Raw genomic sequence first — 17,159 nt, forward strand, 5'->3', positions numbered from 1 at the left:
ATCTCAGTTCTCAGACCAGGGATTGAACCCAGGCCACAGCAGTGAAAGCCTGGAATCCTAACCAGTAGGACACCAGGGAACAGCTCCAAAATTCTTGAGTTGAACATTTAACTCTTCTTTTTCAATTATTTTTGTTTTCTGAAAAATGTGTTTAAAACCATAAATTTTCATATAATTACTGCTTTTGCTGGTTTCTACGAACCCTTATATCTAATATTTTCATAGTCATTTGTTTTTAAATTGAGATTTAATTCATATACCATAAAATTCACCCTTTAATGAGTGAAATTAGTATATTCAAAAAGTTGTGGAACTGTCACCATTATCTAATTCCAGAACATTCTTGTCACTCCAGAAACGTTGTACAGTATTCATTAGCAGTCACTTCCCATTTCTCATCCCAGTCTCCTAGCTCCTGGTAACCATTATCTACTTTCTGTCTGTATGGATTTGCTTTTTCTGGACATTTTATATAAATGGAACCATATAACATGTGGTCTTATGTGTCTGGCTTCTTACACTTAGCTTAATGATTTCAGGGTTCATCCGTGTTGTAGTATATATGAGTACTTCACTCCTTTTTATGACTGAGTAATAATTCCATTGTATGGATATATCATATTTCATTTATCCATTCATCAGTTGATAGACATTTGGAGTTGTTTTTACTTTTTTTTGTCTATTATGAGTAATGCTGTTATGACCATCTGTGAACAGGTGTTTTCAGTTCTCTTGAGGATATACATAGAAGTGAAAATGCTGGAGTGTATAACAATTCTATGTATAACTTTTTCAGGAATTGCCAAACTGTTGTCCAAAGCAAGTGTACCAATTTACATTTACACCAGCAGTTTATGAGGGTTCTGATTTCTCCACATCCTCACCAATACTTGTTAGGTCTGTCTTTTTAATTACGGCCAGTAGTCATCCTAGTGGGTGTAAATTGGTATGTCATAGCATCTTGGATTTGCCTTTTCCTAATGATTAATGATGCTGAGCATATTTCATGTGCTTATTGACCATTTGTGTATTGTCTTTGGAGAAATGTCTATTCAAATTCATTGCTCACTTTTTTAAAAATTTATTTATTTATTTATTTTTATTTAGTTGTGCGGGCTCTTGCAGCAGGCAGGCTCCTTAGTTGTGGCTTGAGGGCTCCTTAGTTGTGGCTCACTGGCTCCTTAGTTGCGGCATTTGGGCTGCTTAGTTGTGGCAGGCAGGCTCCTTAGTTGCAGTTTGCCAGCTCCTTAGTTGCAACACACGGGCTCCTGAGTTGTGGCGTGCATGTGGGATCTAGTTCCCTGACCAGGGATTGAACCCAGGCCCCCTGCATTGGAAGTGTGGAGTCTTAACCACTGAGCCACCAGGGAAGTCCCTCATTGCACATTTTCTAATTGGGTTATTTGTCGTTTTATTGTTAACTTGTAAGAATTCTAATTTTGAGAAGTCCAATTTAGATTACTTATTAATTTTATTTATTTAGGTTAAAAATTGAGAAGAGTTTTTTCTTTGGTTTCTTGAGCTTTTAGTGTCATATTTAAGAAAACATTGTGTAATGCAAGGTCACGAAGATTTATAGCTATATTTTCTTCTATATAGTTTTAGCTCTTACATTTAGGTTTTTGATCCATTTTGAGTTAGTTTTTGTATGATATGAGAAAGAGGTCCAATTTCATTTTTTTACATATGGGCATCGTCATTTAATTTTATGTACTTTGTAATTTTCCTTACCATTTCCTCTTTAACCCAATGGTTATTTAGTAGTATGTCATTTGGTTTCCAGACATGTAATTTTTAAAAAGTTTTCCTTTTATTGCAATTTCTAATTTTATAGCATTATGGTGAAATAACACAGTTTGTGTGATGCTGATTTTTTTGGGAATTTTTGTCACTGGCTCTATATGGCTAAGTCTATGGGCAATTTTTGTCAGTGTTCCATGTACACTTGAAAAGAGTGCAGTTTCTGTTTCTTGGGTATAAAATTCTATACTTGTTTATTAGTTTGAGCTTTTAAATTTTATTATTAAAATATTTTAGGAATTCCCTGGCAGTCCAGTGGTTAGGACTCCATGCTTCCACTGCAGGGGGCACGGGTTTGATCCCTGGTCCGGGAACTAAGATCCCGCATGCCACGAGGCGTGGCCAAAGTATATATATATATATATATATATATATATATATTTATATGCTCATTTAAAAAATCTTGATTGAGCCATTCATTTCTTTTTTAAAATCTCCCATCACAGTTGTTTATATCTATTTTGCCCATAGTCTATCTTTGTTGCATTATATAGAGAGGTTATTATTTTTACTAGATGCAAGGGAGTTTATTATTCTAAGAGAAATGGAAAGCCATTGATGTTTTTTAAGTCGTGACTGATCTTTTTTTTTTTTTCCGTGTGTGAGAGATGGCTCTCCACTGGCTTAAAAATCTGTTTATTTGAAATGCTCTGAATACAGTGACTGGTCTTTAAAAGGTACTCTGACTGCTGTGCAGATGATCGATTGTTGGTAGGATTTTTTTAAGGTCTTTCTAGGCCTCTAGACTCTGATTTTTTGGAGACCCCAGCCCACATCATGACAAATTTATTTATTTATTTATTTATTTAAATTTATTTATTACTTATTTTTGGCTGTGTTGGGTCTTCATTGTTGCGTGCGGGCTTTCTCTAATTGTGGCGAGCAGGGGCTACTCTTCGTTGTGGTGCACAGGCTTCTCATTGGGGTGGCTTCTCGTTGCGGAGCACAGGCTCTAGGGCATGCGGGCTTCAGTAGTTGTGGCATGCAGGCTCAGTATTTGTGGCTCGCAGGCTCTAGAGCAGAGGCTCTGTAGTTGTGCGTGGGCCTAGTTGCTCCACAGCGTGTGGGATCTTCCTGGACCAGGGATCAAACCTGTGTCCCCCGCACTGGCAGGTGGATTCTTAACCGCTGGACCACCAGGGAAGTCTGACAAATATATTTAAAAAGCATCTAGTATCTTGACTGAGGTGGTGGTTACACATGTGATAAAGGTACACAGGGGCTTCCCTGGTGGCGCAGTGGATAAGAATCCACCTGCCAATGCAGGGGACACAGGTTCGGTCCCTGGTCCGGGAAGATCCCACATGCTACGGAGCAGCTAAGCCCGTTGCCTCAACTACTGAACCTGCGCTCTAGAGCCCGTGAGCCACAACTACTGAAGCCCATGTGCCTAGAGCCCGTGCTCCGCAACAAGAGAAGCCACCACAATGAGAAGCCCACGCACCACAATGGAGAGTAGCCCTTGCTCGCTGCAACTAGAGAAAGCCCGGGCGCAGCAACGAAGGCCTAACACAGCCAAAAATAAATTAAAAAAAAAAAAAAAGATGTACACACACAAACAAATGTATGTGTAACTGTTGAAATCTGAATGAGTTCTGTGGATTATACCAATGTCAGCTTCTTGGTTTTGATATTGTTCTGTAGTTGTGTAAGATGTTAATAACATCGGGGAGGATATAGTTCTTTGCAGCTTCGTACAAATCTATAATTATTTCAAAAAAGTTTACATACAAAAAATATTCATCGTAGCTCCATGTTCAGTGGAAAATAGTTGAAAACCACGAAAAATGTCCAATATTTGAAGAATGTGGTTACGTAAATATAATAACTATCTAATAAAATACTATGGGGACTTCCCTGGTGGCGCATTGGTTAAGAATCCGCCTGCCAATTGAGGGGACACGGGTTTGATCCCTGGTCTGGGAAGATCCCACATGCTGCGGAGCAACTAAGCCTGTGTGCCACAACTGCTGAGCCTGTGCTCTAGAGATCACGAGCCACAACTACTGAGCCCACGCGCCCTGGAGCCCATGCTCTGCAACAAGAGAAGCCACTGCAATGAGAAGTCTGCGCACCGCAAGGAAGAGTAGCCCACACTCGCCACAACTAGAGAAAGCCCACGCGCAGCGAAGACCCAACACAGCCAAAAATAAATATAAATAAATATATTTTTTAAAAAGGTTAAAAAAGAATGGATTGGAGGGGAAGATGAGGGAAAGGGGAACTCCAAGAGGATGCTGACTCTTCATGATGGTGGTTTAGTGGAGGGTTTTACCATCTACTGAGATGGGGAAGAAACACTCCCCGCTGAGGGCTGGGGGAGAGAAATGGGTCTGGGGTTGGAAATCAAGACATCTGTTTGGATAGGTTCAGTTGGAGATGCAAGGCAGCCACACTTCTGTTTCACAGCTCTTTTGCTCCCTCATCCTTCCAGCCCACCGACTGTCAAACCGAACTTCAGTATCCTGTCTGCACTCCTCTGCCCCTATGCTCAGCCTCCGAGCAGCACTGTAGAGTCTCACCCATGGTGGAAAATGGTGCCTCCACAAAGTCATGTTCTTGGAATTCATGTGGGCCCTCAGTGAGCCCATGATCCTCGTGTCTCCAGCCAGTTCTCTTGCCCTTCTCCACAGTAGCTATTCAAAATCTTCATCATGTCCCTCAGGCCCTTCCCCTGCTCTGCTCCCGGGACCGTCTCAGTGAAAATGACCCCAACACCTGGTTCATAGAGAGAATTGAGACCACCAGGCAGGAGTTTATACATTTACAAATTTGCTTGAGAGATGCCCAATCTTGCATCCTCTTAGCGACCTCCCCATCAATTTCCTTCCCTTTACATCCCAGGTTGTGGCTTTGGGTCTTTGCATTCTCAGGTTCTAGTTCTCCATCTCCAGTTATTTCCTCAGCTTAGGGCAATTTGCCACCATTCCCCTAAAACCTTCCTTTCAAGGTCACTAATAACTCTTTGTTGCTAAATATTTTGGATATTTTTTCATCTTTAACCTACTTGCTTTCCTTGCAGCATTTGACTGTTAACCACTTCCCTGTCCTTGATATTTCTCTCTTGGCTTGCAACCCCATTCTCTGTCCCTTTGCCTCACTAGTTGCTCCTTCTTGGGCTCTTCTTTCTCCACTTGTCCCTTAAATGTGTGAGTATTGCCCTTTCCTTACTTCACCTACACATGTTCATGATCACATCCCATTTGATATCTTGCTGCTGCTGCTGAAAGTCCTTTGTGACTGTTCATTGCTCCTTACCATGGCTTCCAAGGCCCCACATATTCTAGCCCCTGCCTACTTCTTGTTCCCCTCTCTAACTATACTTGGTCATACTAACCTCCTCATTTCCTAGAATGTCAAGAGCTTTCTCACCTCAGGGCATTTGCACTTGTTGTTTGCTCTGCCAGAAATGGTTTTCCTCCATCTCTTCCCTGACCTTCTCTAAAGCCACCTTTCTCCCCTGGTTATTCTTTATCATGGCACTTTATTTTATTCCTTCATAGCACTTATCACAGTGTATAGTTCTACTGTCTGCCTGTTTGTGGTCTATCTTCCCCACATAAAACGTAAGGTCCTTGAGGACAGGATCTTATCTGTCTTGTTCACCACTCTCTACTCATTGCTTATTATGGTGCCTGGCACATAGTAGGTATTCAGTTAATAGTTTTGGAATAAATGAGGGTTCCCAAGCCACATCTTCCTCCTGAGCTTCAGACCTTGATCTCTAACAGTCTACTACTAGAAATCTCCACTTGGTGTCCCTCAGAACCATTAAGTTCAGCAAAACAGGATTTCTCCTCCCTCTGTGGTCCCAAACTTGGTTGAAGATACCACCATCTACTCATTCTCTAGGCCAGAGATTTGGGAGTCCTCATTGACCCCTTACTTCCAGTCAGCCACCAAGCCCTGTTGGTTCCAGCCTGTATCCTCAGTGTCCTCTCCATCCTTGTGCAAATGCTTTAGTTCAGGCCCTCACTGTCTCTTATACGATTGTTGCACCAGCTTCCAAAATGGCCCTCCAGCTTCAGTCCTGCCCCCTCCAGTCTACAGCTCAGATTTGAGCATGTCTTTCTCCTGCTTAATTGGCTCAGGGTTGCTTCCAGAATCAAATGTCAGCTCCTTAGCTTAGTGTAAAAGGCCATTAACTCCTTGGCCCCTCCTGTCTCTCTAGCCATGATCAGGGCCATGGGTATGCAGCATATGCACACTTGTGTGCAGGTGCAAACACACACGCACATAAGCTCTTCTGCATTGAGTGCTGCACTGTCCCCCCACCCTTGCCACCTGCTCTTTCCACTTACTGCTTCTCCTCGCTAGAACAGCCTTCCCCTCATTTGGTTAAGTAGGAACTTATGGCTGGTTTCCACATAGAAAGGGCTCAGTAAAATGTCTTGTATGAATACAGACTTTTAAAATGTATTCAAATACTTGACCCTCTCCCAAGTCATTAGAAGTCCTCAATCCCAAAGACCAAGTATTTATAGCGAGGACAGGAATCTTTACATAGTAAAAGCTAGTTTATTCACATGTCATTTATCCAAACGGATATTTTAAACTGCAGGTTGGTTTTCCCTACAGCTCAGCATATTTTTCACATTCATGTTAGCTTAACTAGGGGGGCAAATTATATGATGCACTCCAGAGTGACTGGAAGATTATTGGCCTCGCTGGGCTATCAGATCTCACAGACCCACACCCTGTCTTCAGTTAGGCTGTCTTCCTTTCGTTCAATCGGCTGACGCAAAGACGCCTGAATCTGTCCTTTCTCAGGCTTCAGAACATAGAAACGTGGCCTTGTTGGAACTTACCATTTGCGACCTCTCCCTTGTCCTCTGAAAATGAAGGATTCTTTTCTGTCCTTACAGCCTCCCGGACCTTCTGAGAAACAGCTGTTCTCTTAAAGCAAGCAGATGAGGCTTGCTATGTTTTGTTATAAATCAGGACCCGCCAAGAGAGGCAGTTGGTTAGAGTTGGTGTTGGTTGGGCCCCAGTTGAAGTTAGCACTGTTTGGGGTACCTGTGGCACCTGGCAGCTGTACCACATGTGTTGTCCGTGCCGGGGGAGCTGAAGGGAGTGAGAGGTGATTCACAGTTCCTAAGTTCTTAGATGCCAGACTGGTCCAGTGCCTGTCCTGGTCCAGTCTTGCAGCCTGAGATGTGCTGCAGAGTGTGATTTGTGTAAACTGACTTAAAGCCTACGTCTGACAATGACCAAGGAAGGAGAGCTGATTGCATTTGTACGTGGACTGGTAGAGTTTTAAACTAGTGGCAGAGACTGTTGGTGTTCATAGGAAACCGTTTTTCACAGGAAAAAGAGTGGTTTGATATATAAAATGTTCCGATTAAATAAGTGTTTCAGAAATATCTCACCCTCTTTGAATGTGCAGATGATGCGTGCTGCTGGCAGTGATTAGTTTCTGAAGTGTGGGTATGACTCACCAGACTGTGGTGTGCGACTTCAGCCCCATCATGCTGAGTCTCTCTTCTTTGTGTGTTTCCAGACCATGTACCTTGCTCTATCCCCACTGTGTCTGCCTTGCTCAAGTCGGCAATCACCTCAGCTGTGCCTCCTGAGTCTACCCTCACACAGCAGCCAGAGGGAGCTTCTAACATACAAATATGATCTTGTCCCACCCCTGCTTAAAACCCTTTTCTAGCTCTTCCCATCATGATACGGTCTGGACTCTATATGTGTCTGGCCTACCGGCCTGCAGACTGTGTGTCTTGGAGGCCAAGGCACCTGATCCAGAGCAGATGGTTCCACCATGTCCCAACTCTGTGACCTTGGACAAGCTTCTCTCTGCCTCAGCATTCGCATCTGAAAAATGGGCATGGTGATTATAGACCCTACTTCATAGAGTTATCGTGAGGACTAAGTGAGTTACTCCATATAGAGTGCTTAGAACAGTGCCTGGTTCTAGTCAGTGCTCAGTACACATTTCTTGCTATTACATCTTCATACACAGGCATGCCTGTGCACTCTTCAGCTGCGCTGCCAGGGCCTTCTGTCCTCTGACCGACTCCTGCTGCTCTCATAGGTCTCAGACGTTGCTTCCTCCAGGGAGCCCTTGTTGGTTGCATCACTTGCAAATATTTTCTCCCAGTTCGTAGGTTATCTTTTCATTTTTATGGTTTCCTTTGCTGTGCAAAAGCTTGTAAGTTTCATTAGGTCCCATTTGTTTATTTTTGCTTTGATTTCTATTGCCTTGGGAGGCTGGCCTAAGAAAACATGGGTACAATTTATGTCAGAGAATGTTTTGCCTGTGTTTTCTTCTAGGAGTTTTACAGTGTCAGGTCTTATATTTTAAGTCTTTAAGCCATTTTGAGTTTATTTTTGTGTATGGTGTGAGGGAATGTTCTAACTTAATTGATTTACATGTGGCTGACTGACCTCTTATTTTCATCAAGGAACACTTCTGTTTTCTTTTCCCCCTCTTGCTTTCTCAGTCCTGGGACTGAGAAGGGAGGGAGGGGGAAAGACCAAACAGAGAAACCCCTTCCCTCCCCTCTCCTCCCTTCCCTTTTCTCTGCTTTCTTTTTTTAAAATAAATAAATAAATTTATTTATTTATTTTTGGCTGTGTTGGGTCTTTGTTGCTGTGCACGGGCTTTCTTTAGTTGCTGCAAGTGAGGGCTACTCTTCTTTGCAGTGCATGGGCTTCTCATTGCAGTGGCTTTTCTTGTTGCAGAACACGGGCTCTAGGGTGCGCAGGCTTCAGTAGTTGTGGCTCGCAGGCTCTAGAGGGCTCAGTAGGGCGCACGGGCTTAGTTGCTCCGCAGCATATGGGATCTTCCCTGACCAGGGCTCGAACCCGTGTCCCCTGCATCGGCAGGCGGATTCTTAACCCCTGCTCCACCAGGGAAGTCCGAGAAACATTTCTTAATGAAACAGGGCAGCTGTACAGGTGGTGGTTGGAGGGCGGAGAGCGTGAATTTCTGTCACTGCGCTCCCCAGCTTCTATCCGTCTTGGTCTGTCTTTGGCCTCCACTCCTTTACTGGTCGGAAACGCCAGTTCTCACCCGCCCTCTGGCGGACAGTCTGTGGAACATGCATTCAGTTGGGCAGCAAGCCGGTTACCATGGAGAAGGAAGGCAAGCCAGGGCTTCCTTAGCACTAGTACACGTGTTTACTTGTCTGTGCCTCTGTCTTTCCATTCCTACACAATTTATCTGCGTATATAAACTGACAGATTGACTAGCCACCAGAGTTTGATTCTGGCCTTAAGTACTTTAAGTTAAACTTGTGTGATAACTCAGTTTACAATGAGTTTTTAGTGCAGTAAAAGACGTGTTTTATCAGTGAATTCAAAAACAGTGATGGTATCTCAGATATTGCACAAGAAGTATTTAAGAGAAAAAATAGGTTAAAATCAGTTAATGTAGTCATCTCTGTTTTGAAGCAGTAAATGCAGCTTTTGAAAGTTACTTTCGGGAGGGAGACGCAAGAGGGAAGAGATATGGGAACATGTGTATTTGTATAACTGATTCACTTTGTTATAAAGCAGAAACTAACACACCATTGTAAAGCAATTATACTCCAATAAAGACGTAAAAAAAAAAAGTTACTGTCATTGATGACAAATGTGGTCCTTTTTGTGGGACCACAGTGTAGCCTTTTCTTTGTAGTGGGGGCCAATGGGTTCTTCCTGCATATGCAGTTGCAACCAAGATGCATTTACTCAGCCCCTGCCTTCTGCAGACTTCTTAACCCTGGGAAGCCAAGTTACTGACTGTGTTCTACACTTCTCAGGGGGTGGTGAGGACTGTTCCTTTGAGAATAGTAATAATAATTGTAGCTAACATGGAGCATTTCCGGGTGTGCTCTGCACTGTATTAAGTATTTATATATGTAACCTCATTTCATCCTCACAGTAATTTTGTGACTTATGGATAGTTATTATCTCCATTTGACAAAGGAGGAAACTGATGCTTATAAAGGTAAAGAAGTTGTCCAGGATCACTCGGCTGATGAGGGGTAGAGGTAGGATTTGAACCTAGGCAAAAGGACAGGCAGTCTTTAGAGCCATACACTTACCGAGCACAAAGCTGGATGGCCCCTTGCATACCCTTGGAAGGCCGAGGCCAGGAGACCGTTCCAGCAGAGGGCAAAGTGGGGCTTGGCAGAGAGGCCATTGGTGATGCTCTGTGAAGAGGACTGCTCTGTCCAAGTAGCCCAGGCCCTGGTACCCTGGGGTCCAGGGTAGGGGAGGTGGCTGGGAGTGGACCAAGCCTGAGGCCAGGCAGCTCAGGTCTCAGCCCCAGTTGCCTGGCCTACAGCATGTCTTGAGTGTGCTAGGTATCTAACACTGTTCTGGGTACCCTGGAAATCCCAGTGCCATTGCAGATGGCGTCCCTAGCCACAAAGATACTAGAGTTTACATGAGAAGATAAAAGTTGACATTTGGAGGGGGTGGCAATGAATGTTTTCTAAAATGCATCACTTTACCGTTTCTCGGTGAATGTATGTTTTCGGGAAATTCACAAGGGCATTCACAGCATTCCCAAGTCTGCATTGTCTCTCAAGAAGGGAATCCCTGGGGGCTGGGAGGGGAGAGGGAATTGCATGAAGGTGATCAAAAGATACAAACTTCCAGTTATAAATAAGTACTAGGGATGTAACGTACAACTTGATGACTACAGTTAACACTGCTGTATGGTATATGTGAAAGCTGTTAAGAAAGTAGATCCTATGAGTTCTCATAACAAGGAAAATCCTTTTTTATCTTTTCTTTCTTTTTGTTTCTATTTGAGATGATGGATATTAACTAAACTTACTGTGGTAATCATTTACCAATATATGTAAGCCAAATCATTATGCTGTATACCTTAAACTTACAGGGTGCTGTATGTCAATTATGTCTCAATGAAACTAGAAGAAAAGAAACCTAAATGACCATTGATAGATGAATGGATAAAGAAGATGTGGTAAATATATACAATGGAATATTACTCAGCCATAAAAAGAAATGAAATTGAGTAATTTGTAGAGATATGGATGGACGTAGAGTCTGTCATATAGAGTGAAGTAAGTCAGAAAGAGAAAAACTAATATATATTAATGCATATGTGTGGAATCTAGAAAAAGGGTACAGATGAATATATTTGCAGGGCAGGAATAGAAACGCAGGCATACAGAACGGACGTGTGGACACAGTGGGGGAAGGGGAGGGTAGGATGAATTGGGAGATTAGGTTTGACATAAGTACACTACCATGTGTAAAATAGACAGCTAGTGGGAACCCCGCTGTAGAGCACAGGGAGCTCAACTCAGTGCTCTGTGATGACCTAGATGGGTGGGATGAGGGGAGGGAGGTCCAAGAGGGAGGGGATATATGTATACATATAGCTGATTGACTTCACTGTACAGCAGAAACTAACACAACATTGTAAAGCAATTATACTCCAATAAAAAAAAGCAAAGAAAAGAAATCACTTCTCTCCTGGTCTCCAACCTGGCTGTTCTCCCTCCATGTCCTTGGAGCATATGTTTCCCATCTTGTGTGTTTGTAACAGTGTGCATGTTTCTGGGTCCTTCACTTTCACTGAAGTCTCAGACCCCAAAGGGGACACCAGAAGAGTTGACGAGCAGCACCAGTGGGCAGAATTATCCTCACCCCTTCCCTGGGCCCTGTCTGCTGCCAGCCGCCTGAACTGGGTGGAGACGCACCCAGCTCAGATGTGCCTGGCGAGTGGGCTGGGAGGAGGAACAGGATCTCCCATGTTTGAGCCAAACCCATTTCAAGCCACAATTACCCGGTTTCAATTCCAGCTGTGCTTTGTCAGGTGTCATGTATCCCTCCACATTCCTCCATGTAGCCACATGGCTGCGTGGCTCGTGGGGTCAGCAGCAAAACAACAAGATGTCTGGGGCTCTGCTGCGGGTTGAAATGATGCCTGTCATCTTTGTATTGTCCTTTTGGTACCTAGGTTTAGCCTCCAAGGGGTACTGATATCGAATGTGTACCCTCAGAAGGATGAGAGACTGTCACCCTTACCCAGAGGTGTGCCGGTAGGTGCGTACAGCCAGCTCTCCTGAAATAAAGCCCTGGCTTGCAGTGTTTGCCAGTTTCTGAGGTGTAAATACTCCTAAGCTCACCAGCATAGCATCACTACACACAGTAGAGAAGAGATGGGCAGCAGCACACCTGTTGCTACAGATCGAGACCATAGATGGAAACAGCTTCCAGAGCAGAGTAAAATGTGTAGAATGATTAGGAAGTCATATGTTTTGAGCAGTTAGTATCTTTTTTTAAAATACATTTATTTATTTTATTTATTTATTTTTGGCTGCGTTGGGTCTTCGTTGCTGCGTGCGGGATTTCTCTAGTTGCGGCGAGCGGGGGCTAGTCTTCGTTGCGGTGCACGGGCTTCTCATTGCGGTGGCTTCTCTTGTTGCGGAGCACAGGCTCTAGGTGCGCGGGCTTCAGTAGTTGTGGCATGTGGGCTCAGTAGTTGTGGCTCGTGGGCTCTAGAGCGCAGGTTCAGTAGTTGTGGCACATGGGCTTAGTTGCTCCGCGGCATGTAGGATCTTCCCGGACCAGGGCTCAAACCCATGTCCCCTGCATTGGCAGGCGGATTCTTAACCGCTGCTCCACCAGGGAAGTCCCGGTACCTTTGTTTTTAATATAATTTATTGTAACTTTGTATAATTTAATTTTCAGTAATGGCTGTGTTTAACAGCTGGCTCACAGATTTCCTGGAAGTTTAACAGTTATCTCTTGCAAGCCACTGTAAGCTGGCCTCAGCACACCACTGCTCTCACACTACACCTGTTTCAGAAGACATTGTTTTGGGGGTAGGAATTAGTCCAGGAGGCCCAAAGAGCCATGAGAAAGGGAGGACCCAGTAGTGACTCCCTGGGTGTGGTGGGGGCTATGCATGGGGTTCCAGGTACCTAACCCCCTGTTTGTCCAGAGCCCAGCAGCCTGGCCTACATGGCTGAGGGGTATCTGGGCCCATAGCGAAGCATCAGGGTGGGTTTTTTGTGTTCCAGGACTCCTCCTCAGACACTTTTTGCAGGTCCCTTGAACATTGCTTCATCAGAGAGGGCTTCACCAACCACCTCCACACTTAGAGGTGATCCCCATGGTACACCCTCTCAGCCCCATGACCCCGGTCCTTTTCCTTCCAGGCACTCTCCACAAGTAATCTCCACATTCACATGTGAATTTCTGTGTTTGCTGCCATCTCTTCCTCTACTGGAAGCTCTAGGAGGGCTGTGCCAGTCTCACTGACCCGGAGCACCCAGCACATAGCAGGTGCTCAGTGAACACTTGTGGAGGGGAAGGGCCTGAGAGAGCAGGCTGAGAGACACACACAAAAACGAGGAGGGAGAGGAGACAGCCATTTACCTTATTTGAGTTTCTTTTTCCAAGAAGAACAAGCCGTTGGGAGTATACTGGGTACCCTTTGACCTTTTCAGCTACAAGGGGTGTATCTGCTGCCAAGTGACAGAGACCTGATTTTAAATGGCGTGAATAATAAGAGAAATCCATTAGCTCACTAACAAGAAGCCCCAAGGTAGGGTTGCTCCAGGTGGGTGTTTTCAGCAGCTTGACGATGTTCTCAGGGACCCGGGTTCTTTCCCTCTTTCTGCTCTGCCTCCTTAGGGTAGAAACTCTGCTCTCAGACCAGGCCCTCCATGCTTGCCGGGAGCTAGAGGCACCACCTGGATATAGTCATGCCCTACAAACATCAGTTCCTTCCTGTGTGGCTCTTTTTAGGAGTAAGGAAACCTCTCCCAGAGACCACATGTCCTGTCCTAACGCAGCCCTGCAAGGGGACTAGGATGACCAGAGATTCTCAAAGTGGAGTGCCCAGACCAGTAGCACCAGCATCACCTTGGAGCTTGTTCAAAACTGAGGGGGTGGGGCCCAGCGATCTGAGTTTTAACAAGCTCTCCTGGTGATTTGGTGCTTGGTAAGGTCAAGTTTAAGAACCACGGCTGGCCTAATTGTGACCCACCCTTCAGAGGGTGAACTCAACTGGGGCTCTGCTGAGAGGAAGTGGGGAGACTGGTGGGGCTGAGCCATCCTCAGAGACTGGAGCTGCAGATGAGACACTTTGCATCCACTGCCTTTTACCAACGCCATGAAGGAGACAAGGCTCAGAGTCCTGTGATGAGGGGCAGGGCTGCCCAGGCAAGAGCCTATGACTCTGAACCCCCCAACCTTTGCCTTCTCTCCTTCCCCCCAGCTACCAGAGATTCACTGACTGTTACAAGTGCTTCTACCAGTTGCAGCCTGAGATGACACAACGCATCTATGACAAGTTTGTAACTCAGTTGCAGACATCTATCCAGGTGAGTGGCAAGAAGCCCAGCAGGTACTATTGGCTCGGGTCCTGCCTCCAGATCGTCAGCCCCCTGAAGGCAGGGACCCTGCCCTTAGCCCCTCTCTCTACCCTCAGTTCCCAAAACTGTCCTCTGTGCTCCCAGGCTGCAGTGGCCATCATCCGTTCCCTCCAAATGACAGGGGTGTCTTGAATGCCCCTCCTCTCATTGCACTGTGTTGTAATTGAGTTTATAGTTGTCCCACCTGACCTTGTGAGCTCAGCGAGGGCACGCCTGGGTCTACTCCTCTGTGTTTCTCCAGCACCTGGTGCAAAGCCTGGCACAGAGGAGGCATTTAGCAAATTGTTGAATTCATTGGAACTGCATACCGGAGGAGATACAGAAAAGGACAGGATTCCATTGCTGTCTTTAAGTGATCCCTCTTGGGAGCTTAACTTCCGTGCTGTCACACTCCAGGATGGGCTTCGTTAAGCATCAGAATGTATGTGTGCTGTCCACAAAGGGTGCTCAGCTGTGGGGACAACAGCAGGGATGCAGCCTTCAGAGATGATGTGCAGGAGGAGAGGCTTGCTGCAGGCTCTTTTTAAACGTATTCTATTTTATACTTTATTTTATTAATTATAAAAGTCACATGTAGAAAAGTTGGAATGTTTGTATAAAGACAGAACTTAAATTAGCTAAAATTTTACTAAGTGCCGTTAGTAGTTCAGCATATGGAGTTGTCTGGTATTACTGTAGCTCTTTCCTCTTTTCTCTTCAGGAGGAAATCTCTGAAATCAAAGCGGAGGGAAACCTGGAAGCTGTCCTGAATGCGCTGGATGTGATTGTGGAAGGAAGCAAGGACTGCGAGCAGCCGGCTTGGTGAGAAGGGTGATGCCTGCCCCCCAGCACGGACAGGTGGAGAGGACCAACACCAAACAGTGACCCAGAACAGAGAGACAAATGCATAGCCCCTCTGGGGGAGGAGAGCTGGGGGCAAGCGCAGGTAGTCCAGGGGGTTGAGGTGACTGGGATGAGAGAAATCTTCCCGGGGAGCTCATTTCAGGACCCATCTGGCCTGCAAGAGAGAGGGTAGAGGGAGTGGGATGAGGCACAATAGTGAGGTTTGGAGTCTTATGTCGATTACTCTGGCCCAGGCATCTGGTTTTTATTCGTTTGTTCATTCAACAAACACTTAGAAGCACTTACTATACACCTAATACTGTTGTAGATGCCAGAGATTCAGCAGTGACTAAGACACGAAAGACCTTCTCTACCAGGGCTGTCATTCCAGTGGGCAGCCCTGCTGCCAGGTTGTTCTGGGCAGGATGGAGAAGGAGGCCCTGGGGACAGGAGTGGAGAGTTGAGGCCACCGAGATGGCGAGCGGCCTGAGCTCCTGCCTCCTGCCTCCATTCCCTGCCTGAGTAGAATCCTAGGTCAGGAGGAGTAAAAACCGTTTTTGTGCTTTTCAATTTGCTAATGCTTCGTGACATTCATAACTTAAGAGAATTAACTTTTATAACTGAGAAAAGAATTTTTAAAGAACCTACAGTGGCTTCTACCCCACTGCCCATCAGAACTGGCCTATCTCCTCCCTCTGGGCACTCAGAACCCCCTAAACTCTTGCCTCCTCAGACCTGTCTTTCCTTTATCTTCTCACATTAGCCAGCCAGGGCCTCTTGGGGTCTGGGCCTGCTCTCAGGCCGCCACCTTCCCCCATCTCTCCAGCTCACAGTCCCGTGGTGTGGATGCACCAGCAAGGCACATGGTCACAAGGACCGAGGAAATCATCTCCAACCCTGGAGGTTTACAGCTGGAGGGAGTGTCTGTGGATGAGGAGGAGGGCTAAGGTGCGGGTTGGTGAGAAGAGGAGAGATGGGTTTCTGGGAGCTGAAGCTAAGGGACAAGGGGTTAGCGTCCCCTCAGGAGCAGGAGCCGTGCGGTTGGGTCTTGGGAGTGAGAGTCACCGCAGGAGAGGCCTCGAGAGCCAGCCAGCTGGAGGCTGAAGGTGGGAATGCCACTGGCTGGGTTTGGAAGGAGAAGCCTTACTCCACACAACGACTCCCTGTCCCCACCCCTGCGCCCCCTGCGGCCCTGCAGGCGCCCTAGTGGGATCCCAGAGAAGGACCTGCGCAGCACTGTGGTGCCCTACTTTCTGCAGCAGCGGGACGCCCTGCAGCGCCGTGTGCAGAAACAGGAGGCTGAGAACAGGCAGCTGGCAGATGCCGTCCTGGCCGGGCGCAGGCAGGTGGAGGAGCTGCAGCTGCAGGGCCAGGCCCGGCAGCAGGCCTGGCAGGTGAGTGTCCCGGCCCTGCCCTCAGGCAAGGGCTCCCCTGCTGCAGCCGAGGAGAAAATGGGCCCAGGGAGGGCAAGTGACTTGCCATGGGATGGCTCCTCCATGTCAGGGTCAGGGTTAATCCTCTGTAGCTATGGTGGTTCTACTGCACGTGACCACTGCCCAGTACCTTTAAAATGTGTACAGTAGAATGACTTCTAGAGCCGTCAACATACCTAAGACATATCCTCCGTGCAACAAATATGGGTCCTTTGAGGGTGAACTCAATTTCTGAAAGTGGCCCACAGTCACTTGGGGCCAAGTTGGTGAATAAGGGGGAAGAGAGGAGTCAGGCTGGGTGACACAGTTAGCACATGTGGCTACAGAGTGATGAGGTGGATTTTCTCGCGGCTCAAACTGTCGTTCCAAACGAGGGTTTCTAGTGGGGCTTGAACAGTGGCCCATTACTGGGTTCTCCTCATCATTTAGATGTCCAACTTATGTTTACCTGTGGCCACTCGACAGCTCCCTTCCTGGGGCAGACCCTCCTATTCCCGAGGGGAATAAGTCCCCAGATCCATGGCTCTCAGGTCCCCTGGTCTTCTTCCCAAGACCAGTCAGGGGCAATCTGAAGGCCCTGTCCCAGCCTCAGCAAGGCCCCAAGCCTCAAGGAGGTGACAGCAGGAGAGAGGCTGGGGCCTTGCTCTGCTTCCTCTTATCTTCACCCCTCAGCCTCCTGCTGTAACACACTGGCCCTGGGGGTGTGTAGTGTAGTGCAGTGGCCCAGGCTCTACACAGCAGACACCCAGCTGGT

General features: G+C 46.4%; 1 protein-coding gene across 5 annotated transcripts in view; it reads left to right on the forward strand.

Annotated features, from left to right (window-relative positions):
- LOC132484311 (solute carrier family 25 member 44) overlaps window positions 1-17,159 on the forward strand; it is a 43,126-nt gene that overhangs the window by 24,729 nt on the left and 1,238 nt on the right. For 3 of the 5 annotated variants that reach the window (XM_060090733.1, XM_060090732.1, XM_060090738.1), the window contains 3 exons: window positions 13,994-14,099; window positions 14,851-14,951; window positions 16,171-16,366. In XM_060090733.1, coding sequence (XP_059946716.1) covers window positions 13,994-14,099; window positions 14,851-14,951; window positions 16,171-16,366 — 403 coding nt within the window. The remainder of the gene's footprint in view (window positions 1-13,993; window positions 14,100-14,850; window positions 14,952-16,170; window positions 16,367-17,159) is intronic. The other 2 variants (XM_060090734.1, XM_060090739.1) reach the window with 1 other exon arrangement.

This window comes from Mesoplodon densirostris, chromosome 2 (assembly GCF_025265405.1).
Source record: "Mesoplodon densirostris isolate mMesDen1 chromosome 2, mMesDen1 primary haplotype, whole genome shotgun sequence".
In the NCBI taxonomy this organism is placed as follows: domain Eukaryota; kingdom Metazoa; phylum Chordata; class Mammalia; order Artiodactyla; family Ziphiidae; genus Mesoplodon; species Mesoplodon densirostris.